The sequence below is a fragment of the Siphateles boraxobius genome, unplaced genomic scaffold (assembly GCF_051911475.1).
Source record: "Siphateles boraxobius isolate OS27281-9 unplaced genomic scaffold, OSU_SipBor_1 24, whole genome shotgun sequence".
Lineage (NCBI taxonomy): Eukaryota > Metazoa > Chordata > Actinopteri > Cypriniformes > Leuciscidae > Siphateles > Siphateles boraxobius.
The window spans coordinates 2,069,584-2,096,642 of NW_027508855.1; the positions used below are offsets into that span (position 1 = coordinate 2,069,584).

The window sequence follows — 27,059 nt, forward strand, 5'->3', positions numbered from 1 at the left end:
CCACCCGTGCCTATTGATTCCCGACCCGCACCGCGAATGACCACGTAAATATTATTCCAACTGTTACATCAAATATTAGCAGTTCACCCGCCTGCGTGCAGGACTCTGCCTAGAGCTACATCAGTATTTCTTGATTCTAAACCTTGAACCACCTTCAATCACAGTGGCAGAGATAATGCCGCCCATGGTGCAGTGCAGGATGTAAACTAATGATCTAAGCCATGTGCTCTGCTCTTGTGTGGAGTGACCTTTACAGCACCACATGTGTGAATTAATCACTTGCATCCTTCTGTTGGTGCTTTGAAATTCTGGAATAGTTCCATTGTTTAGGTCCCAGTAAAACACAGTTTCCCATTAAGCTCTATAGAGATGTCCAGTGGGTCTGCAGTGTAATCTAGAGGCCGGCAGACGATACATTCAGCTCTGCAGGGAGCTTTGTTAATAAAAGTGTGGCCTTGATGGGTAAATGGGCAATTCATTTAACACTGGTGTGCTCCCCTCTACCTCATCAGGCAGAAGAAAATAAGGTCTGTCTGCCAGTCAGCTGCTGTCCTGACTGTGCTGGTTATTAGCATTCCATTACCATAATCACTAATCCTCAAAACCTGTAGTTCCATTTAAGTGTGGGCGGCATTTTGGATGCAGGCATGATGAAGAACACTCCCTTCTTTCTTCTACACACATTTCTTATTAAATACTATGACAGGAAGCCATACTTTTCGAATCAGGATTTAATCCACCCTAATTTTCCATTAGAAAAGTTTTGGCAGACTATGTATAACCTCAAAATGCTGTTCACCAGTTGCTCCTCCAAATCAACAGCGGCGTTATACTCATATGCCTCATTTGCATAAGTATAACTAGCAACTGACAATTATAAAACACATATGCATTTTCTAGTGCATAACGTAAGAAAGCCTCTATCAGGAAGAAAAATGTATGTGTCTGTAAAAGTACAATACAGTTACTCAGAGAAACTATGAGAGTGGTGCAATGCAAATATGGTTGCAATATTAATTACATACCAAGAACTAAGACAAAAGTGTTTACACAGCTGTGCTTCTTTTTAATGGAACAAGATCACTGGTATTTATGCAAATATCCATACACCATAATTTCCTATATTTCAATTACACAGAGTAGGGATGCTTCGATTGATCGGACGCCGATCATGACCGGCCGATATTGGCTAAAAATAGATTGATCGGCGAACCCCAAAAGCGCCGATCAAAAAAGCCGATCACGTGACATAAATTACTTGCGCGACTTTTTCCCACCTGCATTCGCGGCGCACGGTCACACAACAGGAGAGCGGAGCTTAGCAGTGGCAACATGAGTTCTCCTGCACCGGAACGAATAGGGAGTCTCCCAACGGATTGAAACGTGCGTCCGAGTGAAGACGTGCACCGCGCGAGCCACAAGAGAACACAGTATCCGCGCCACTGATCGCTGCGGCAACGAGCACTTTGATCATTCATTCACTTGATAAAAAAAAAAAAAACATTTCAGCACTAGATCGCCTTTTATTTAACAAATGAACAAAATGAATGCTCTGCTAGTTAACTGGAGATGTTTTATTTATTTGTATTGGTACATCCGTGCCGCGAGATGTTTCAAAAGTGGTGGTGGTATTTTTTTTTTTTTGATCTGATGTAGTTGGTTCCTCAACTACATCAGATTCAGATTATTTTATTTAATGCCATGTCAGCATTCAAAGCTATTTTCATGGCAAAAATTATATTATAAAAATACAAATATCATATACAATAAAACAAAACAAATATAAACAACAAGTCATATAATACAATATATATTTTTAAATTAACCTATGATAAAAAAAATCCAAAACCTTTTCAGGCATAATCTCATTAAATATGTCTTTTAATGAAGTATCTTCATAAAAGAGCATTCTGCTCAACTACATCAGATGTTCATAATAATAACAGAAAAAAACTTGCCATAGTTTTGCCAATTTGTCAGTAGCCAGTTTTGGTGTAACAAGTTGTACATTTTGTTGCCAATTAGTAAATGTAGTCGGTGTATTAAGAGGCTACAATTTCCAAGTATGTCTAAGTGTAACTTTGATCCCCACCCATTAAGCTGATCTGTTGTGTGTTGGTCTGCCTGACCCCTCTTTGTTTGGAATAATTTTATGTTACTCATTTTCTAAATACAATTAAATAAACACTTGGTGGTTCTTCAAGATCTTGACTGTAGCCTATTTTCTGTAGCTCCCCCCTCCCCCTTCATTTCTACAAATGGTGCAAAGTCTGCTAGATTATAGATAAAAGATTCCCAATCCCCTGCCATTCTGTGATCGGCAGTGATTGGCAATCGGCAGATCATGATTTTGGTGATCGGTAATCGGTGATCGGCCCCAAAAATGCTGATCGGAGCATCTCTAACACAGAGGTTATTCCTCTGTTACTCAAAACAGCAGCTGCACTGTGTGGTTACATTTGTGATGTACCTTATTGTAATATCTGGGAACACTGAACACACACCTGCCCTTTTGCTGGTCTATGTGGTATCCTACCTTACATCAGCTTGCACGGCTACAAGAACATTGCTGCTGTCAGCAAACATAGAAGCACATCCACAGATCAGCAAAACAATATCACGCAATTCATCACAAACATATGCCGAATAAAATCAGCCTACAGAGATGGAGTACTGTGTGACTCACAAAACCACTCTCTGAATTAGACACAGAAAACACCCCCCTACTTTCTCACCTTTACAGTATATTTCATAAACATATCCTGTGAGGGTTTTGTTCAGAGTGGAGAGAAAAAAGTTTCCAGTTTCACTTTCACTTAAAATAAATCTATCTTCTCTTAAAAGTCTCAGTCCACCCACCCGGAAATTCAGGCAGCAGGCGGTTGGCCAGAATGATGCAAGACACATAATCCAAAACAGATGTGAGCGGGTACTCCACATTTCCCAGACGTAGAGATCTCCTCAGAATTTCCTACATCTGTGGCCAATAGGATCTCAATAATAAAGTTAGCAGGCTACGCTAATGTGGGCTATGCTAGCCTGACGTGTGTGTGTGAGGAGGACTCACCCAGCTTACAGCTGCCTGTGGAGGTGACACTGGAGCAGGGGCAGGGGATGCAGGGGTCCGTGACGGGAAACCTGGGCCTTCTGTAAAAATTATACCTGCAGTTCTCGCAACTGGGTCCTTCGGTGTTGCCTTGGCAGTTCATACAGATGCCTGAGAGAACAGGGGGAAAGAGAGAGGGTTGAGTAAACAGACCCACAGCTGTGACAGACAGGACTTTGGTCCAGTGAGGTGGACGAGAGGGGAACAGAGTTCAACGACGCTAAACAAGGTAGACATAACAAACCTGAAGTTAAAAGACCGATGCGAAGGAAAAAAAAAAAGAAAAAGAAATGGAGAGATTGAGCAAATGTATTTTGGGGAGTGTGCATGAAAACAAGGAAGGAACTTACTTAAACCCTGTCATATCATATGCAAATCTAATGACAAAATGCTAACAGGGCGTTGTGAAAAAAAAAAAGCTCAGAGCATGAGAGAAAACGCAAATACACGGCACAGTAATGAATGAGTGGAATAAAACAGCAGAAGAAAGGACTGGTGAGTATGGAGGTGTTGTTTTGGAACTGGAACAGGATCTGGTTGCGTTTTTACATCCTCCGATTCACATGCTGATGAACACCTGTGCAACTGATGCCCAAATGTGATTTCTCTGCTGTACATCAGGCTTCTTGTATTTGCTGTTTTTTTATCCTTCATTTCTAACAAAGCACCACTTTTGGTCATAGTGCTATAAATAAAGATGAATGTCACCCTATTAGAGAACAAAATATCAAAAACCAAAAATATAGCTGGAAATATAATACTAATATAAGCAAAACATTTCACAAGGTCCTAATTTATAAAACAAACGATGATGTGCTGCTCAAAATTAAAACAAAAAGCATTTAGACACTGTTATCTTCTTTTATGTTCCACAGAAGAAAATAACTAAAAATTTGGAAGAACATGAGGTTCAATAAAAACGATGACAGAATTTTTCAGATTTGAGTGAACTGTCCCTTTTAAAGGTATTGTAGGTAGAAATCCCCAAAAATACTTTTTTCCAATTTTTTTCAAACTGTCTTTATATATCAATGCATAATTAAAATGTAAGTACTCTGGAAAATAAATTATAAAAATCGAGTGTCTGTAGTTCTCTCAGGACTGTAATAAACACAGCTCATTATTCCATTCGGGACGAAAGAAATGATTGGCTGGGGCGACTGTCACTCTCCCTCGCTACCATGGATACCACCTCTGCTGATACAGGAGGAGCCCAAATCCGCGCACCCCTTTGAAGAGGCACGGAAGCTAGTAATAACAAACAATTATGGCAGAGAAAGAACAGTCACAATTCTCAGTAACGTTACCTGCATATAGAGGCAGCGAAGTCAAACGAGTTAAAAAAAGGAAGACAGTATTTGAAAAGGCTATGAACAAAAAGTCTTTGGATAAATAAAGAAATCATAAGAGAGTCGGCGTGGCTTTCCAGCGTCGGCTACTACTGAGTGATCTCAAGGGGCTGAAAAGTGACTCCATGATGGCTTTATTTCTGCTGGACAGGTAATCTTGCTGTTTTCATTTTGATGGCATTTATTTTTTCATGAAGCATGTATCACTAGCACACCTAACTACCTAATATTAGCTACCTAACGTTACGTAGCATAACTAACGGTACTGGCTTAGCTATGACAGTGTAACTTTGGTGTCGACTAGTATAACGTTACTGTTAGTGAGCCAGGGTTGAGACGATAAATAAGCAATAGGCCTATCTGCAGTCGAAAGCTGTTTTATTTAATTTCGCCGAATCTAACTTTAGGTTAAAAAGTTTAGGGGATCTATTTTTATACCTAGCTTTACCCTCTGCCTAAACTGTGTTCCTATTTTCACCGTGAACTCTACCTACTCCGTTTTTTCACGTTTGGTTTGTTGTTATATGCTCTACATATGTTTACATATGTCTTTATGTTGTATCTGTATGTGCTATACAATATATGTTGTGTGTGTGTGTGTTATATTATCTTGGGTCTGCAATGCAGTTGTGAGAAGGTGTTTGAGTGTATGTAATTCAGTTTATCTGTAAACAATCTTACGTTATGAATCTTACAAATTCACCTTCATCACAGTTTAACTGATAGTAACGGCAAACGTGTATCAATGAAGCTATTTATAGCTTTGCCTTATATTGAGTTTGATTCCGTTACGAGCTAGTAAAATATTTTAAACTTTACAAGTATCGTTATGCGAGCTGGATAGTGAGTACTAACAGCCATGTTAATTGTTTATATTCATACTGATAAAGTTAGTTATTTTATTACTTGTGATTCTGACATGATGTCACTACATCTGGTAAAGCTGGTAAACACGTCCGACTCTTCCAGCTGAGCGAACGGCCGGGATCGCGCGTTCATTTGTTTTGGGGGCGTGGCTTTGGAAGGAGCCGAGTAGGGAGGGAGTGGGAGTTAATGGAATAATGAGCTGTGTTTATTGTAGTCCTAAGAGGACTACAGACACTCGATTTTTATAACTTCTTTTCCAGAGTACTTACATTTTAACTATGCATTGATATATAAAGACAGTTTAAACTAATTTTGACAAAAAGTATTTTTGTGGATTTCTACCTACAATACCTTTAAATGACACTTGTTGATTAGAAAAATGATTAAGAAAAATGAAGAATGCCAATGCCTCTTGATCAGATTTTTTTTGTATTCTAATTCAAAGAAACTCTTCTTTCACTCTCAATTGCGGCATCAATGTCCAAATAGTATTTGGGACCACTGCAGTGCTCAGTGAGCAATTATCTCAGACAGAGAAAGATTAATGACACAAATTAACCAAGAAATGGTCACAACTGATGAAAAATTGCATAGCAAAAGTGTAACCAGCATCACTAGTAATCAGCTGACTGTGAGTTTCTTTACAGCTGTCAAACTCATCAACACAAACATTTACGCTTTTTTGATCATCTGAATGATACATGCTACATTTGTGTCTGGAATGTAATGACTATCTGAATTAACTTTATAACATTTGATCATCCGACACACCAATATCACAGACAGTCATACAACAATGTGATTTCTTTCTCTTCAGGGTTGTTTGTCTTATCTTTCACTGGCTGTGCAGGTAAAGAAAATTTGTTTTTCACAAATACACTGCTTCACTACGGTAGATGTTTACATTTTCTGAAGAAAATGTGAGTGGTACTTCCGTTCAAAACTCATCAACACAATGCCTACAGCTAGTGTTTTCTGAATGGTTGCTAGGGCATTGCTAGATGGTCACTTACTGGCCTGGGAAAAATAGCATACTCCCATATGCAAAGCACCACTTACTACTTACTATAAGTTATAAGTGTGACACTGTCACCCCCATCATACATATTAGATACAGTAAATTACTAATGCTTAATTGTGATCATTAAGTACTGTAATTGTCAATTATGTTTTTTTTGTAGTGTCGAGTAGAGTTTCAGTTGTCCTTATCTTAACCCTAGTTGTCCTTATCTTAACCCTCAGTTATCCTAACCCTAGGGCCCTTAGCCCTAATACGGTGAATAATAACCATGGCACTTCTTAAAAACAAATGACACTTAAAGGGGTGGTTTACTGCTTTTTTTCTTTGCATGATTGTGTTTATGGGGTGCAATATAACATGTCTTCGTGGTTTTTTTTTTTAAAGCCTTATTTTTCATAAATTTTACCTTTATTGTGAGCCGCTTTCTCCTCTGTCATTTGAACGACCGGTTAACTTCCTGATTCTATTAAACCACTCCCTCAGAAACAGGCAATGGGCTCAGATTGGTTAGTTGGGCCGGTGTGTTGCAATTGGCTAAACTGCGTAGCGCATGTTGTCCGGAAACTTCACGCCCATTACCTTTACGGGCGAAAGTTGCATGTGCTCCGGTCAAATGTAAATAATGGTGTAAATACTGCCGTATCAGTTTGAGCCAGAATCAGACCCAGAAAGCGGCAATGACGAGAGTCAAGCAGAATCTCCCTAAACACGGCTCTTACAAAATGTTTCTGAATGGTACATTTTTTATTATTATTATTATATTCTACTATTATTATATAAGAATTTCGATACACTCTTACTTCAAAATGCTACTACTGCTTGTAAGCTTTTGAGATACAGTTTTCTCTTGATTAAATATTTAGTATAACTGAATAAATGACTGAGTAATACTGTTTTTTAAAGTTATTGTTTTATCGATATAATGAATAACTGTTTATCTATTCACAAAACTTAGTTTACTCGGTGTATCGTTTTCTTTAGGTGTACATGTGGCAACTGTGTTAAAATGCCAACAGAACGTGAAAACATCTGATAACAGCAGCTGAAGTTTGCTGTTGCGATTACATATAATTTTTTTAACTTTATACACGTTTGTCTTATACACACAAAATAGCATCGAACTAACTGGCTACTATAAAAAAACACTGTTGGCATTGGTTTACGTTCTTGATCAAATCGAAAAATTACGTCATACAGTATACATGGAAAATACATACAAAATTAGTAGGGCTGGTCCGAATACCATTCAGAGCTTCGAAGCTTCGGTAGTAATGAACATCGAATATTCAAAGCTTCGGAATCTCTATAGCCTATGTCTGTCTGTCCGTTGCATTTTGAATATTTCGAGAACCGTTCATCCAAGGCTTCACAAGGGAGTGCAGTGTCGTATTTGGTGCAATATAGATAGACAGGCGAGACACGACACGTTCAGAATTAATAAACTTTTAATAAACTACAGAACAGTGTGAGCCGGATGCGCGAGCAGAGCTTATATGCTCCGAGAATGCAATATTTTTAATAAGGTAGTCTAATATTTTTCTCACTAACAAATTACTGACAAAGTAGGATAGATTTAAATAAAGAAGCGGCGCGCCTCACGCATGCAGGGCATATATGCTCCGAGAACGGACACTGCGCTAGTGGTATAAAACACACACACACGTCTTTTAACTTAAGCAATATTTTTAATATGGTAGTCTTATAATATTTTTTTCACTGACAAAGTATAGGGTAGATTTAAATAAATAAAAACGAAATTTAAATAAATAAAAACGAAATTTAAATATAGAAAAACGAAATTTAAATAAAGAAAAACGAAATTTATATAAAGAAAAACCAAAAATAAACGTGACGTCCCAGTAAAATCTCAAAGTCTCCTATATTTAGCTGTAGATTAATTTAGATTGATATGGGTAAAAAGGATAATACATTTTGTTTCTATTATTCTATGTTCCACAATGTCAAAGCAACGCAGCCAGGGTCCGAAATTAACTTTTTGGCTCACCTGCCACTGGGACTGGTAGATGAAAAAATCCACCAGCCAAGCATATTTTTTACCGGCCAAAATAATAAACAGCCTTTTTGTGTCACATATACATTAATTTATATAGGCTATATTTAAACATTTTTGGCATTATATTTCTGGTCTATTATTTTCCATTCTTACTTTTATTTACACACACATATTACACAATTTACACACATTAAAATAATATTTTTGTGGTGGTGCCTATAAAAATAGTTCTGTACAAATGAAATGTATTAATTGTATATTTACTAAAAAGTATGCAATAATAATATATTATAATTATTTAAAAAAAATATTTAGTTTTACTCTGCCTATTTTTTTACTCCATTTACTCTGACTGATCAGTAACTGAAGGACTGGAAATATCAGTTGTTTTTAACCCTTCATTAAAATGAATCGGTTCAAAGGAGTGAGTCATTAGTTCGCGAATTGGACGTGTCATTATGGGATGTGTACGCGTTGTGTGATTATCCCGGCAGCTAGGACATCCCTCAAGATTTGTGTCAACTCAGAAAACATTCAATCACTGGATAGGTTTTTTCGTTTATTTAAAGTGTGGTTTATGTCAGCTGAATGTGCGGAACGCTTCAGAGAAGATAAGGTATTTTAGTACAATTCACAGTTCACACCCAGCGGTAATTCAGGAAAAAAAATATCCGAATGCTCCACATGAAACTATGATCTTCCGACCTTTACCATCGTGTCGATTTATTTTGATGAATATGTGCCAGGGAGAGAGAGCAAGACAGCGATTAGGAGACGGTGAAGCCTTGTTTATACTTTCGCCTGGTTTCGAAGAGAAAGAGTGCGGGCGCGCGACCAGGGCTCTCTCTCTCTCTCTCTCTCGCTGTCTCTCTCTCTCTCTGCTCGTTCTTCAGGTGCGCCATGTCACTTTCAATTCCCATCCCGCAAACACAACAACTCCGTCATGTCCGTAGCCATCATGCTAGATATTTTATAACATTACAAAATGCAATTGTAATAAACATTTTATTACATTACTATTTTGGTATGAACATTCACCCGCCAGGGGGGCGGATAGCCTTTTGAGATTTACTCGCCAAACGGAAAATCTACCCGCATTTGGCGCTTGGCGGGTGTTAATTTCGGACCCTGAACGCAGCTTAACCCAAAATACAAGCTCATGCATACACTTCTGTCCATACAAACTCCGCTGTTCTGCGCTCTAGTCAGAGAATACTCCCATTGCAGGAACACATTTAGTAGTCCAAGAAGATGCAAATATATTTATTAAGTAGATATAACGAAGTTATATGTTAAGTATTATATTTCACCAGATTTTATAGTGTAAAACATATTCAAGCCCGAATGAGAACCGTTTCGAGGGGGATGCCAGGTGTGCAAAAAAAAAAAAAAAAAGAATATTCGAAGTCACATTTTCAAATCAAATACCAACACACCGAACGAATATTCGAATATCCGGGTCCAGCCCTAAAAATTAGTACATAATTAAAAATTCAGGTCCAAAATGTTTATACGCGTTTGTCATAGACACACAAAATAGCATAACTAAGTGGCTACTAAAGCCAGCGCTGACATTTGTTTACATCCTTGATAAAAACTAAAACATTATGTCATGCAAATACATTTAAAATTATTAAGTCTTACTTACAGGTTGTGGCCAAACAACTGCTGCCTCTGGTTTTAAAGTTGGAACTGCTTCATGCTTTAGTAACAGTTTGTTGTTAAATCCGGCATTGAATTTGTGGAGATTCTGGAAGCTGTCTTCCGTAAAATGCGCAGCACAGAGAGCTAAATTACGATTGTAATTTTCTGGAACATAATCAGACATAAATTGTAGCCATTGTTGACGAACTACAGCGTCCGGAGGAAGCCCGAACACAGAAGACCTGACAGCTGGGTGAAAATAACACACTTTCGACGGCATGACTACTGCTCTCCACTATAACTCTTCCTCTTCGACAAAGCCGCAGAAATATAGCCATGCCCCCCTTTTTGCATATTCCGGAGGGAGGGTTGACTATGGGTTAGTTACGTATAAAACCCGGGAAGTATCTCGTTGTAGTCCCATTCGAGTCGTTTTTGTAGGCATTAAACTTCCTGATTTTTAAAAGATGATATCTCTGCTTACGTTGAACTTTCAGCGCAGCAACTTTGCAGATACTGTTCATGCACCAACACCAACATTACACACTATTTAAAATGAAAAAAGTGAAATCACAATCAACCACCCCTTTAACAATAGGGCTGGGTATTGACACAAATTTCACAATTCGATTCGATTTTGATTCACATTGCAATTCGATTCAATTCAATATTGATTGTTATGGATATCAGGTACAATACATGGCAAATTTTCTCAAGGAAAACAAATCTCTTAACTAATGCTGTAAACTGTGGAGGCAGTTCATTAGCCTACTATAATATTTAAGGTTAAAATTAACTGATTTGTAGCTATACAAACACTTAAATTACACTTTTATTTATTTTTATAATAAGAAAGTAATATGAATTATAAAGATTTGTATGTGGCTGTCATGATTTATTCAAACATGCATTAAATATTGAAGAACATAAAAAATTATAATGAATATATAATATATAAATATATAATAATTATAATGAATATATGGTGCATATATTTAGCAAAATTCTCCTCTCTAGAGTAAATTTTTCTAGCTGACTAACGAGTTTATGGTCACATGTTTTTTCTGACGTTGTTTAACTGACGTCTTTCCGGTTGAAACACTGATTGAGCGATTTCATGTGACATGATACGATTTCGATAAGTTGTTCTCTATCTTTTAACTCACTTTTAGATGCTTATTCATGTTTATTTCGCGCTATAACTGGTATTATTAAGGCGGAAGAGAAGATCATGTGCACGCTGCTGCCTCTCTTGAGCTGCGCCAGAGCGATTTCACGCCACAGCGCCAAAACAGTTATGTTTTTGAATTTCGTAATAAAATGGATGTAGTTTGAAATTTGAGACTTTATTTCATATCAATAGTAACAAAGCACAAAGATTATTGCGATTTATTGGATGTGATGCGTGCTACAATGTTCCATTCATTCATCAAATAAAAACAGGATGACTAACGTTAAAGGGATAGTTCACCCAAAATTTAAAATTCTGTCAGTATTTAATCACCCTCATGTTGCTCCAACCCAAATCTGAGAGCTGGATCACTCCTCCATACTAGTCCATAGGCTTCTTCAGGGATTGAAACTTGCCAGCCCCGAAAAGTTATTAAAGACATCGTTAAAATAGTCCAAGTGACTACAGTGACTCAATCTTAAGTTTATCAAGCGACGAGAATAATTTTTGTGCACAAAAACAAACAAAAATAACAACTTTATTTCAACTATTCATTTCCTTCTCAATGGGCCTCTAGTCAGTTAACTTAGTGTGATTCCATAGAGCTACGTCACACGTAGGCTCACTCATGTGTGTGATGCGTGTGACGTACAACAACAGAAGCTTACTCTATTATACTAGTGAACTGACTCTAGGCCCACAGAGAAGGAAATGAATAGGTGAAATAAAGTCGTTATTTTTGTGCACAAAAAGTATTCTCGTCGTTGGATAAACTTAAGATTGAGCCACTGTAGTCACTTGGACTATTTTAACAATGTCTTTAATAACTTTTCGGGGAACAAGTTTCAATCCCTTAGAAGCCTATGGAGGAGTGATCCAGCTCTCAGATTTAATCAAAAATATCTTAATTCGTGTTCCAAAGGTGAACGAAGGTCTTACGGGGTTGGAACAACATGAGGGTGAGTAAATACTTACAGAATTTTCATTTTTGGGTGAACTAACCCTTTAATCGATTCTTGAGATTCAAGAATCGATATTGGTTCGTAAAAAATGAGAATCGATTAATATTGAGAAATCTATATATTTTTACCCAGCCTTACTTAACAACCATAAACATTAATAAAGATTAGGCTAATTAGCCTGGCAAGCCAGACCTATGAAGATGTTAGGTCTGGGAACTCACAATTGGCATACCTCAATCCGAGGGGCAGGATAAACGGTTGTCTTTCAAATTCCCTCTGCACGCTACAACCAACCAGAGCAACGGACGGCTGTGGCTGAGTGAGTCCCATGCGTTTTTCCACCAGCGGAGCTAGTTGATATATTAAACTTTTGCCGTATCCGGCAAAACTCCGAACACATCTTCCTTTTTTAAGAATGACTTAAGTGACGTTCTCTTAACTACAAGTCATCCAGAGTCGCGGCCAAAGCCGATTCGAAAGACTGCTGTTCGTCAGCTGCATCTTCTTTCTTTTGAAGTAACAGGGAAATCACCTATGGAAATCACGCGGAACCGTCACAACGCTGCCGTCATTATATTAAGCCCGCCCACCAACTCTATACACGATGTGATTGGCCTGACCAGAGTTTGGTTTTTCCAGCTCAAAAGCCTATGCAGAGTTGCTAGACCACCCTTTCTGCAAAATAATTTTTGCTGCCGCTAGGGTGCGTCTAGATTTCTAGGCTATAGGCTAGTAATAAAGTGTGTCAAATCACACACACACACCACAAACACACATTCTCACACACACACAGACTTAAGCAGTGAATTACTATCCCAAAACATGATAGACACTATCCCGGTCATTCCCTATGACGGGCTTAAGCCAGTCTTTAAATGACGGGTCGTCAACCCAAGTTTGTGAAAACTTACATTTCTCCATTTCACACTGTAAGTTTGGTAGAAAATAGAAGCAAGTGGCAGGTCAGGTGGCTAATATCAACTGAGGTAAAAAGGCGGTAAATGTTGTTGGCGTCGCTGATAGGCTATCAACCACGGAACTCGCACAGTTCTACGTCATTGTTATCAACTCTGACTCACTCAGGTCCTGTTAGTACCATCTATATTTTTAAACTATGCTAGATGAAGTTAAAACATGGGGACACAAATATTAAGCAAAAAAAAGAAAAGAAAAGGAAACTCATACATTGAGGTGGTGATGAAAAATTTACTACCAAGTCATATTGCGTTTGTTACCTTTTACTACCTTTCAAGGGCCTTAATTTGGGTAGATTATTTTTACTACCTTTTACTACCGTGCGACCACCCTGTACTAGACATTATTTGGCATATGTATATTATTATAATCTGTTTCTCATCGGAGGAAGATGGCCTCTCCCAGCTAACCCAGATATGGTTTTCCCCAAGGTTGTTCTTCCTTTTCAGCTAAACATCTTATGAAATTTTTTCCCCACCCCAAGGCATTATTCTGTAAATCTACTTTGAAGGTATATGTTTTGTTAAAAGCATTGTACAAACATCTGACTGGACTTCAGCAAGCACCACTTATAAAGAGTATAAACATAAATACACTAAAAATAGCAGAAATGAGGTATAAATAAATGTTGCATTAAAAAAAAGTAGTTAAATTTGGGTATAGTTTTTATACATAAACTTACTTAAATTAATCTTAGAGTATTACAGGAGCTGTCTATCAAAACTGCCTTAAAAACATAGGATAAATATGGGATACAATTACAATAACATGAATAATTTGCTGACTTTAAGAGTATGTCCATCAATTGACAAAGCGAGAGCATGAAAGGTCTTCAGGGATAAAAGCAGACACATTCTTTGAGTGCAAGACAAAGTGAACACTAGAGAGATCCAACTCATGGCCAAAAGCACAAAGATCAAAGAGAATGTGTGCGTGTTTGAAAAGATGGGCTGCTGTCAGACCCACTCGACTATGCGTGTGTACGTTTGTTTTTCCACTGGGTCTCCAGAGCTTGAAAGTAACGCAGGAGGAGGATCATTAGTGCTCAAACGCTTTTCCCTGTTTTGAAGACGAATGTGTGTCCACAGATGAAGCCTTTTGCAAACACTCCCCCTAGTCCAGCTCTAACTCTTCTCTCATCTCATAACAGGAGACTGACACAGGGGTCAGAGGGAAGCAAGATCAGTGAATCAGGAGAGCAATCAATGATGATGTAGACAAAACAAGTATTTATAGTTGTGGTCAAAAGTTTACATATACCTTGCAGAATCTGTAAAATGATAATTATTTGAACAAAACGAGAATGATCATAAAAACGCATTTTTTATTTAGGCTATTTAATTCTGTCCTTAATAAGATATTTTACAAAACACAAGTTTACATATAGTACAGTATACAGTATAGCTCAAGTACAGTTTAAAAATCAGTTTATGAATACCCAGAATTAAACAATGTGAAACATGAAGCAAGATAACCCAGGATTCCATTTACTCAGGGCTTACAATGAAACAGGGTTATCTATTTTAAGTGAGAAAAGCCCTACAATAATACTAAAAAATAAATCAATAGTAGAGGTGGGCAAAATCACTGGAGCAGTCAGAAAGCAGGGCACAATCACTCCTCAAGTCTAACTTATCTGAGGATATCAGAAGTGTAATACTGCATTATTGCAGTGGAGTGAGTGAATGAATGACAACCACATCAATAAAATGAATAGCATGATTGACTATGTCGAAAGCAATGTGTGGTACCTGTCAGGAGTTATTAAACAATAAAGCACACGAGACAGGAGTAGATAACTTCGTCCATTATGTTTACTCATTCAAAATAGCAGTCCACAATACAATTCACTTATGAATACAACATTTTCTCATTTTTTAAAAACAGAATAGAACATCAGATTTAAACAGCTTTTCACAAGATGTAAAATAAGTCTCTGATGTCCCCAGAGTGTGTATGTAAAGTTTTAGCTCAAAATACCAACAGATAATTTTTTACAGCATGTTTAAATTGTCACTTTTTGGGGCTCAGAAAAAATGCACCGTTTTAGTGTGTATCCCTTTAAATGCAAATGAGCTGCTGCCGCCAGCCCATCACGAATACGAAAAAATGCATATGAAAATTTCGGACTGGGTGTGCAGGGACCTTCAAACGTACGCATTAAAGTCTTATCCATAAACTCTCTTTCTCTCCCTTTCATTATCATGAACATACACAGCGAAGTACACAAAACACTCGTTCCAACTAACAGTAAACACATATATACACACCTTTTCAGTGGGTACTTAATAAACTGGTAAACTTTATATCCGTAAAAAGTCTCGATGAGCTAGCATAAAGTGTGTGCTCTCACTTTTATTTCTGCCGTGATCAGTAACATTAGGCCTGTCAGTCCGGAGACTGTAAGCTTAAACACGAACAGTTGTACTGATCCATCCTCGAGTAACAACGAGAGTAAATGAAGACTGCTATGTGCATTCTTACATCTTATAACAAAACACCTCAATCGCTTTAGAAGACATTCTTGTCTACAGTGTCCAGCTCACTCAGGGCAGGTCTATGCTCAAACTGCAGTGTCAATCAACAATTGTGGGAATGGCTTGTGCAAAAGTATGTTACATTGCCCCGAATTCGAGAATGGCTTGTTCTGAGACATTACTTATAATTTATGGGAATTAAAAAAAAAAAACACTGGGTGGATTTTTATCTTTATAGTGGTTGTGTACACACACTACCAACACACATTTATGTTCAAATGCCATGTAAAAGTGATTTTTGCATAATAGGTGCCCTTTAAGTAAAATAGTCCTTTAACCCAGTGGTTCTCAAACTTTTAAGCCAGCGACCCCTAAACTAACATCGACAGGAACTCGTGACCCCCACTAGCCTACCACAGCATACACAAACAATAAACAAAATTTTTTTTTTTTAATTCTTCACAACATTTCAATTATGTTGCATCCACTTTCTATGGAAGCTTGTTTTCGTCACAGAATAAATAATAAAAAAGGTAATTGCAACTTTATATCACACAATTCTGACTTTATATCTTGCACTGCAAGTTTATATCTCACAATTCTGAGACAACAAGTCAGAATTGCGAGATGTAAACTCGCAATGTTCAGATAAAAAGTCGCAATTATCTTTTAAAAGGTTTTCTTATGTGGTGGAGCTTCCATAACTTCCACTATATTTACTGTATATAAATTTAGGCTTACCTTTCAGTGGGATGGGTGCAATTGTTTTTCGGTGCACAAAAGCTTAATCTGTAGCCTGACGGTGAATACGGCTACTCGCAAATCATCCTTAACATCAAGGCGTGATCTGTATTTATTTTTCATGTATGTAACAGCGGAAAAAGTCTGCTCACACAAAGATCCAAATGGAAGCAGTACATCCATTGCCACACCGGATAACTCTCTGTATTCTTCTGCTACTGCAATCCAAAATTTAGGCAGTGTGGAACTGTAAAATAAAGTTCTCTTACGAGAGGTTCTCTCGTATTGCGTAAGCTAGCTTACGCTACGGGAAAAGTCATCTTTGCTCGAGATATTGAAGCCAAAAATTATCCTTAGTTTTGTATTTATTGTCAATGCAGTGCAGCAGCCAGCAGACCTAGAGCAGGCCATCTTGCGTGCTCATTGGCTGTCCTGCAGCAACTGCTGCAGCCTACCACTGAGCCTCGCGCGTGACGTCACATCCAATGACGCGTCGTAGCCCGTGTCATAGCCCGCCAAAATGGGGGTATCTTAGCGTATAAAAGCCAGGCTTGTAGGCTGCGTCACTGATTTCATCATCTTCAGCGAAGCTCTCCGCATCGCTGGATCTTGAGAGAAAGCCGTCCGCTGTCGAAACTAGCGACCAGCACGCAGAGGAAAGAGCCTGAGGAAGCCGGCCGTCTCGCCACCTTCACCCTTCCGTGCCTGCTACGCCATCCGGCGTTGAATATCCTTTTCTTTGCTTGCAGTCTGTGAGTGTTCGCCGCTGCGACACTCACTCTCTCTCACTAAAAGAGAGCGAGCGTTTGATTGAAAATGCTTCGCCTTTCCTGCGACTCGTGCAGAGCCCCGCTCATCGCAGGAGACCGCCATGTGATTTGCGCTCTCTGCCTGGGCCCGGATCACGCAACCCTCGCCCTGGAATTGGGCGGCTGCGTGCACTGTGAAGCGCTTCCGTTGTCGACCCTGCGGGCTCGACTCGAGCTTTCACACCGGACGCTGTCACTCCACCCTCTGGACCACGCAAGAAGCGCCGTGCACAGAGGATGCTAGAGCCTGTGCCCACAGTGAAGCGCTCGCTGGATCGTATCCCGCCAGCCTCACTTTCTCCTTCTCCGCCCCTCCCGGACGCGCAGCTGCCGGCTTCGGCCCTCACTGCCGCCGCCTCAGGGGACGAAGCTCGAGGGCCGTACCAGGGTGACAGCTGCTCTATCTGGCATCGGATTGTGAGGAGTGGTCAAGTTCACATCACTCCGCCTCCTCCTCGATCCAGGAATCCAGCAGGACTCGGGCTGGCGTGGACGCCGAGCTCATGCGCCTCCTTACTAAGGCCGTCGACCAACTCGGCCTGGATTGGTCCTCGCCTAAGGAGCCCGTGCCCTATAGGCTCGATGGCTGCTTCCTACACAGTCGCCGCCCCCCGCCCGTTTCCAAGATCTGCGCCATTTCTGCCAGAGCTTCAAGCCGACCTTTCGAAGTCGTGGAACGCACCATTCTCCGCGAGGTTCCACTTAAATGTCTCCTCGGCGCTCTCCCAAGTGGACGGCAGGTACACAGCTATTCCCCCAGGGGAAGAGGCGGTCGCACCTTTGCGAGATGGCGCTCAAAGTTTGCCCTCCCATCCAAAGGCTGCAGGACCACCTCAGCCCTTGTCGGCCGCGCGTTCGCCGCCGCCGGACAAGCCGCTTCCGCCCTGCATTCGACGGGTGTGCTGCAGATCCTCCAAGCCGATCTCCTCCGCGAATGGGACGAGAAAAGCAAGGACCCAGCCGCCATCACGGATTTGAGGAGCGTGACGGATCTCTCCCTTCGCGCCACGAAATCAGCGGCTCAGGCAATGGGCAGATGCATGGCCTTGCTCACCGTCACAGAGAGGCATCTCTGGCTGACGCTTGCGGATATGAGGGAGTCGGAGCGCTCCGCGTTTCTCGACCCGCCGCTCTCCCCCACTGGTCTCTTCGGCCCAGCGGTAAATGGGATCGTCGACCGTTTCTCCGAAGTACAGAAGACCACGCAGGTCATGAACCTCTTCCTGCCGCGACGCTGTAGCTCCTTTGCAAGCCGCCCACGTGAGCCGCCTGCACAACACGCTAACCAGCGCCCAGCTCAGCCCCAGCCTCCGCAGCGTCGACAGGGCGGCCGCCCTAGATCACACTCATCTGGACTTAGGACGTCTCCCCCCCGGGGACCCCGGCCCAAGATTGCGCTGAAGCCCGAGCAGGGAAAGTCCTCCTAGCAACACCAGAGAGGAAAAGACGGCTGGGTCTCGCTGCGGCCGGACCACCGTCAAAATACCTCGTCCTGTCAGTCCCCTCAGAGAAGGCTACAGCAGACGCACATTTAGCAGACAACGAGTCGGCAACACAGCCCGCTCGCCTGCACACAAACGCCGTTTTTATGGCGACCCAGAGAAATCTCAAAAAGAGTTTAAATTCTGGTTATCCGGCTCACGCCGAGGGTGTTTTAAGTGTAGAAAAAGTGCCCACAAGTCAGTGCTCAACCCTACACATAAACACGATGCCCCACGTGTCTCTCACAGAGCCCCCTCTCATAAAGCTGGCAAATGCCGCTCGAGTGCTAGATGTAGAGTATGTGCCCACAAACCTGTGCTCACACCTACTCGCTGTCCGCTCTGTTACACGGCAACAGCCTCACGCCGGCCAAGTTATGAATGTAAGTCACGTGCCTGCTCACGAGCACTCACCCTTACTGACAAACACTTCGCCCCAGGCTCCGCTCGCACCAAATATCGTCACAAAATGTTTCCCATTCCCAGTAATCGGGCCTTCTCAAGTGATACAGTTACAGCTGTCAGCGAGCCGCTGTTCCCGAGATCAGAGGGCGCGCGCGCCCCACACACACCTTCTGTTCAGTTTCCCGAGCCTGCGAAGTGCGGCGATCGGAACCCGGAGTCCATTCTGCCCCTAGCTATACATGTAGAAGCATGGAAGGCTATTCCTGGTGTGTCAGAATGGGTGCTGAGCACAATAAGACAGGGCTATTCGCTTCAGTTCGCTTGCCGTCCCCCTTGCTTTTGAGCACGGACCGAGACAAAATTGAAAGCAGATGTAGCGCATCTACTCCGCGCAGAAATAGCCAAACTGCTGTGCAAAGGGGCCATAGAACCAGTGCCTCCTCCGCCTTCCATATAAACTGTCTGGAAATGATAGTGGTCGAGAACGCGCTCAAACGCTTCCTCCCGTTCATACAGGATCACCATGTACTGGTCCGCATGGACAACATGTCTGTGGTGTCCTACATAAACCATCAGGGCGGCGTCATATCCAGAAACCTCTGCCATGTGACGGAACGCCACCTTATATGGTCTCAGGGTCGCCTGCGCTCGCTGAGAACTGCGCATGTGGCAGGCCACTTGAACGACGGTCCAGACAAACTGTCCAGGAACTACGTTCCCCAAGGGGAATGGTCCCTGCACCCCCAAACAGTCCAGTTACTGTGGCGCCTCTTCTGCAAAGCGAAAGTCGACCTGTTTGCGTCAAAAGACAACGCTCATTGCCCGCTGTTCTTTTCAAAGAACGAGGATGCGCTGGCCCAAATCTGGCCCAGCCTCCCACTTTATGCTTTCCCTCCAGTCTCTCTGTTAGCACAGGTAATCAAGAAAATCAGGGAAACGCGCCACTCGGTGCTCCTTGTAGCCCCGCGCTGGGAGAATGAAACCTGGTTCCCGGAGCTGATGCGGCTGTCCCACACAGCCCCTTGGCCGATTCCGGTGAGGAGAGATCTCCTCTCTCAAGCCCGCGGCTCAATCTGGCATCCCCATCCAGAGCGCTGGTCTCTGCACGTATGGTTAATCAACGGATACCCGTTGTACTGCCAGAAGGAGTGATGAATACGATTACGCAATCCAGAGCTCCCTCTACGAGGCAGCTTTACGCGTCTAAATGGTCGGTGTTCTCCAAATGGTGTGCTAATAGAGATCTAGACCCACGAATGTGTGGGGTCCCGGGGTTGCTTAGCTTCCTTCAAGAGCTGTTGGATAAGGGCAGGTCCCCATCCACCCTTAAAGTCTATGTGGCGGCCGTCGCAGCATTCGCGGAGTCGACGCGGCCAGTCAATAGGAAGGAACAAGCTCGTCATTCGCTTCCTTAGAGGAGCTAGACGGTTGAATCCCCTGCGACCCCTGTCGGTTCCCATGTGGGATCTTTCACTGGTCCTAGAGGCCCTGAAAGCTTTCCCCTTTGAACCATTAGACTCCATGGACCTAAAGTACCTCTCGCTCAAAACCGTTTTTCTGACAGCTCTGTCATCAGTTAAACGTGTGGGGGATTTACACGCGGTATCTGTTAGCGCAGCGTGTCTTGAGTTCGGGCCAAATGACTCTAAAGTCATCCTCAAGCCAAGACATGGTTATGTCCCTAAAGTGTTGGGCACCCCCTTCAGAGCCCCCGGCCATTTCTCTTTCGGCTCTGCCAGCATCCGATAGTGAGGGTGGTGTGAATCTCCTCTGCCCCGTCAGGGCGCTGAGGGTTTACATTACGCACTCCGCCTCTTTCAGGCGTTCGGAACAGCTCTTTGTCTCGTTCGGTGGGCGCACCAGGGGTCTTGCCGCCGCGAAACAGAGCCTGTCCAGATGGATAGTGGAAGCTATCACATCTGCTTATAAGTCGAAAGGTCTGCAATGCCCCTTGGGCATCAGGGCGCATTCCACCAGAGGCGTGGCCTCGTCGTGGGCTTGGTCCACATTCATGACATTTGTGAGGCGGCAGGCTGGGCCTCTCCGTCCACATTTGTTAGGATTTACAACCTGGAAGTTCCCGCCTTGCAGGCTAGACTTCTGTCAGTGTGAGCAGTGTGTTTGTCCTGCCCAGATTATCATGCGCGACGTTATTCTCTCACGCGATGTTAGCTCTGGTTGAGCTGCACTATATGGTGAATAGTTATGGCGAGAGGCTCAGTGGTAGGCTGCAGCAGTTGCCGCAGGGTAGCCAATGAGCACGCAAGATGGCCTGCTCTAGGTCTGCTGGCTGCTGCACTGTGTTGACAATAAACATAAATTAAGGATAATTTTTGGCTTCATTATCTCGAGCAAAGATGACTTTACCCGTAGCCTAAGCTAGCTTACGCAATACTTGTTCCCTCTTCTAGAGAGAACCGAGGTTACGTTAGTGACCGAGTATCGTTTTTAGTGTTTGATCACAAAGCATCTTCCAATTTTGTGGGGAGATTAGTCCTAGTTTCAGTGAATTGTTGCCGTATCCAGTCATACAGTTCTGGTTGTGTCTCTTTTGGAAAATACTTATGGAATTGTTCCAAAAGGCCGTGGAGATGACCAGTGATGTGTGTTTTCAGGTTGCCGAGACTACATGAATGGCTACATGAATGAGGTGTTCCGGGAGTACCTCCAACGCTTCGTCATCGTCTACATCGACGATATCCTGATCTACTCCTGGAACCTGGCCGAACATCGCCACCACGTGACGCATGTCATCAAGAAGCTGAGAGAACACCACCTCTATCTCATGTTGGGTTCTACACACCATCTGTCCAGTTCCTCGGGTACATCATCGACCAACAAGGTATCCAGATGGACCAGAGGAAGGTGGACACACTCCACAACTGGCCCCAACCAGTCACCGTCAAGGTACTCCAACGCTTCCTTGGCTTCACCAACTTCTATCGCAGATTAATCCAGATTTATAGTCTCCTCAGCTCACCTCTCACCTCACTCCTCAGGAACCGGCCCAAGTCTCTGTCCTGGAACCCCTTGGCCACAACAGCCTTCCAACCCCTGAAGGATGCCTATTAATAATTAGTCCACTCTCCTCCAGATGTTCATCCAGCTCAGGAAACATCTCCACATTCCCTTGTTCAACCCGCTCAGCCCATCTTTCCAGCTTTTTCAAAAATGCATCGGTTTTCTCATTCATTGTCAGGATGTTTGTGTTTGGACATTGTAATGAAAGATTAAGCTTGTAAAGCCTTTCAAATATACAGGCCACATAAGCAAGTTTTGACAACCAATCTGGATCTATCTGGTGGTGCAGGAATTCAGATTTAGATTCTTCCAACAACGAGTGCACATCCTCATGCAGTTCGTAAAGCCGGCTGAGTGCCTTCCCACGAGATATCCACCAGACTTCGGTATGAAACAGCAGCGCTTCGTGCTGCGAGCCCATCTTATTGCAAAGGGTGGCTAGCAATCTACTGTTTACTGGACAATGATTTTTTGTGATTTACAATTTTTATTGCACCTTTGAGAACACTGTTAAGCTCACTGTCAAGTGCATGAGGAGCTACTTCTAAAACCTTTCCCTCGAGTCCCTTGTTTTTACCTACCATTGCACCTGCACCATCCGTACATACACCAACACAGTTATCCCATGAAAGTCGCATCACTTGTAATCTGGTGTCCAGCTTGTTGAAAATGTCACTGCCGGTACAAGTCCTCTCCAGCACTGAGCAGAAGAGCATTTCCTCATGCAGTTTTCGATCAAATGTGTATCTGATGAATGCCAGCAACTGAGAAGAATTAGACACATCAGTAGATTCGTCGAGCTGTAACGCATAATTCTTTCCATTTAACCTATCAATCGACTCTTAATTTCTTTTGAAATATCATGAATACGGCGAGTTATCGTGTCATTCGACAATGGGACAGTCATAAGCTCATTTGCAATTTTCTCGCCATGCATGGTCCGTCACAAAGCCACAGCTGCGAGCTTTATCAAGGTTCCCCGATCGTGTGTGGCTTTTTGGACTGTGCTATCAGGTATGCTACCTCATAAGATGCCTTCAGAGCATTAGCAGTAATTTGGGTTTGTTGTGCGAGTGTGCGTTTTTGAATCTGTAATTCCTGCAAATAAAGTCTATAGGTTTTTCAACACATTCTCCAAATGTCTGCATTTTTCCAGGCTTCATACTTTCATGGGCAAGCACTTCTGAACAGATTACACACTGAGGATGGTCCACGTCGTTGACAGTAGAGCAAGTGAATCCATACTTTATGAATTCTTCTTGATATTTCCGACGTTTCCTACATCGGTCAGAAGTGGTCTTGCTCTTGTGTTTAGTAGAGGTACACGGTTCAGGCAGACTGTCCACAATTTCCTCAACATTTCTAACCTTGCGAATTACAAATGTATCCATTCTTGCAGTTGCGTGCTGTATTGATAACTAGCGATCAGTCGCCGCATGGTGACGTCATATCTTAGAGTCACAAAATATTTAAAAAAAAATTTAAATCCTCTAATCACTTCTGTCTTTAGAAATCAGAAAATATTTATTTATAATCTTAACTTTTAATATTGAAAAATGTTTATTGTAATCAGAAAATACTGAAATATTTCAAACAATCTCGCGACCCCTTGGACCCCCAGTTTGAGAATCACTGCTTTAACCAACTAGGCTTTTGAATATCACGTTTAGGTCTAGTGGTAGAGATGTGGAGCATTCTATGTCTTTCCATCACTAGGAATGTATGTACCCACAAGTCTTTTGGAAACAGTGAGAGGATCAGTAAAGGGTTCTAAACACTCACTTTATCCTCCTGTAAACCCGGAAAATGAAGTTGTCCTTAACAGACCGTTCCAGACGCAGCTTATAGTACGCCATCAACATAGCGTCCAGAAAAGCAACAAACTCCTCAACACATCATCAACAGGAGCTGGAGCAACAGCAATATCTGCAGGAGAAGCAGGTACGGGCAAATGTGACATTTAATCAGCAGGGGCCTTTTGAATCATCTGTACACGTGATTCATCACAAAGAATATCCACTACTGAAACAGTATGACCTAAGAACAGCAGGCTGGTTTGCTGGAAGCAAATCAGCAGCTTCTAGCTGTTGTTGCCAGACTACATCCACAGCCACTTTCTGCCATGGTTAGACTGGCAGTGGGGCCGGCTGGAAAGGAGCAGGATGTGACTTGACAGTTTTGTCATTGAGCTGACAAACATGACAGGAAACGGGCAGCATCATGAACCTGAGCATCCATCCCTGTCCACCAATATAGATCACAAAGGCGTTGTTTAGCTCTCACCTTTCCCTGATGTCCTTTGTGCACTATTTGATCAGCACCGATCGAAGAGCAATAGCTGCAATCAGCCGTGAACCTCGGAAAACAAAGTTGTCCATAACAGACAGTTTCCTCCCCATGAGTTGTGTCATTCCAGAACACAGCAGGAACTGAGTGGTCATGTAGGGAAACATTAACCACATTAACCATAAACATTACCACCACCACCACCACCACCAGTAACTTCTGGTAATTCAATTTCACGGACCTCACACGTGTTTGATTGTGCTGATCTGCACAGTTTAGCATAATGTACAGTCTTTTACACTTCATAAAGGCCTTTTGAAATGAAGCGATGCGTTTGAGTAAGAAAAATATCCATATTTAAAACTTTATCGACTAAGATAACTAGCTTTCTCTGATGACAAAAATGTGTTTTGGAAGATGGGTTGAAAAAGGTTAAGATCGAATGGGCCATGACTGTTGTTTCAAACTGGACTGAATAATTGCACTGACTAGGCAGCCATTTACTGAACTGAACAGTTTGCTTGAAAACTTTGTGAGAAATGATCAGTCCCAAACCAAATGCAGTTTAACTTTAAATAGCTGCACCTCAGATCTATAAAATCTTTCAACATGTAACAAACAGCATTTGTAACAATATTAAAAGTCTTATATTTAATTTAACTTCAGTAGCAGAACTGAAGGAGCTAAAAACAAATCAAGAATATTTAATCAAAATCTTAATTAAAAATAGAAAATCCAGTTCACAAGGAAAAATAAGTAGTTTAAAATATTTATGTGTAAGAGATTGTCTGTGTCAGATGCCATATCGGTTTTGGTCGAAAATTAGTTTGATATTTTTGGCACATTCAAGACCTCCTTTATTATGAGGATAAGTATCTTGAGACAATTCCGTTGTTTTTTTGAGAAAATAATGGGTTGTCTTAACAGTAACTTACAAAAGCCCATTAGAAACCAAGGCAGAACACCGTAACACCAGTTACGGCTCTTTGGCTTTGTTTTGGAACGCTCAAATTGAGTTACGGTACTCTGCCTTTGTTTAGCCACGCATCAATATGAAGTTACTGTGCCGGTGTTCTATCAAATAATGCTACTATCAGATTATACAGTGTTCTGACTTTGTTTTACTGTCCATTAAAATTTAAATTACGGTGTAGCCTGTTAACTTTGAAGCTTCCATCAGTCCCTGTAACTTCTGATGTCCCCAGAGCTTTGTCCAGCACTAATGCGGTCAGAACATTTAGTATGGTCTAAACCCGCTCCATCGACAAACGTGCGATATCGATTGCAAAGAATATATACAGAGTTGACAGAAAAATTTTACACATGCCGTAGCAGATGAATACAACAAAGAACTAAAGCCCCACCTCACCCAGTTCGGGTACCGGACCAGGTTGAAACACTCATACATCTAGCTGGCAGAGTGCCAAAACTTCGCCGGCGCCTTCAGCACCGCCCTAAACACGGTCGAGCCGACACGGGACTAATATATCACAGGGAGTGTTAATAATGAAGCAACAAGGGTATTTTAGTGCATAACATAATGAAGCAACAAGTGTACTGGTGCATACAACATCAGACCAGCTGTTACAAGCGGGTTATACCTACAATCACAGCATCCGGAATAAATCCGCGGTACGAGCGAAGTGCACAAGTACAATAATAGGGCAGATGGCTGAAACCAACGCATACTGAAAAGACGCAGAACACAGAAGGTTGTGCAATAAATGCATTAGTCGTCTAGGTAGTCCAGAATGCGCTTCCATGCACTGAGTCTCAAAGGGGAAAGCACTGCGTTTTTCGTGAACGTGAGGAGCGTGACACCTTCGAACGCGAATCTCGGGAAGTGCCTGTGATGAGGGGCTATCTCTTAATGTGAAAGTATATGCGCTTCAGATCCACCGCTATAAACCAGTCCCCTTGTCGAATGTGCGCGAGGATCTGTTTTAAGTTTTTTATCTGAGTCAATTTTCTCAGTTCCACACTCTAGCAATTTAAGGTCTTTTGCCTTTGTAGGGCAGATATTTACTTAAACAGACTTCCAAAATAGTTTTCAGTCAACAGAAATGTAATTTCTGAAAATTTAAATGTCTGTTTTGGATATGTAAAATGAATTCACCAAGATATTGACAATGCCTTATCTGGGAAAACTGGCAAGAAACAGGATTATTTTAGGTCTAAGAAGTGTCACAAGAAGAAATGTTCGAGCCAAGAATTGCGTGCAGTTACAGAATATATGCATCCAAGGAGCTTAGTCCTCTACTACAACAGCTCAAATTGTGCTGAACTAATGTAACAATATCTGTACGTCTCACTGCAAGGACATGCATATGAGAAGCGAGACTGACCAGCAATGGTTGGGACAGTTTGACTCCTGCTGTGGTATCTGACGTAATGGGAGAAAGGTAATGGAAGCTCTCTGTGCTTGTCTGTGTATGTACATTATTGGCTTTTAGGAAGCAGAGTGCATGCTGACAGGAACATTAAACACCGCTGGATTGCCACAAATGGACGCCAGGGAAAAAACGCACAGACCTCTACAGGGACAATGCATCAATATCAAATGAGAGAGGAAAAAAAAATCTAAAAGTATTTGATAGAAGGCTTCTGATAAACAAATTCCAATTTCCAAATTGTCATTATAATAACATGTTTCCACTTAACCAAACTTGTGGGGAAAAGACTGATTTTGCAGGTAAGACTAACACCTGAAAACTATCAGTCTGGTAAAAT

General features: G+C 41.8%; 2 protein-coding genes across 2 annotated transcripts in view; one reads left to right on the forward strand and one right to left on the reverse strand.

The window, feature by feature from the left end:
- Positions 1 to 27,059, reverse strand: part of LOC143748638 (multiple epidermal growth factor-like domains protein 9) — a 140,223-nt gene that overhangs the window by 24,750 nt on the left and 88,414 nt on the right. Inside the window, exon 4 of the mRNA XM_077240704.1 lies at positions 3,068 to 3,217. Within this exon, the coding sequence (XP_077096819.1) occupies positions 3,068 to 3,217 (150 nt within the window). The remainder of the gene's footprint in view (positions 1 to 3,067; positions 3,218 to 27,059) is intronic.
- LOC143748644 (uncharacterized) lies at positions 3,526 to 23,173 on the forward strand. The gene is made up of 3 exons (XM_077240718.1): positions 3,526 to 3,601; positions 21,638 to 21,929; positions 22,022 to 23,173. The coding sequence occupies exons 1-3, from the start codon at positions 3,565 to 3,567 to the stop codon at positions 22,092 to 22,094; spliced, it is 402 nt and encodes a 133-aa protein (XP_077096833.1). The 5' UTR covers positions 3,526 to 3,564; the 3' UTR covers positions 22,095 to 23,173.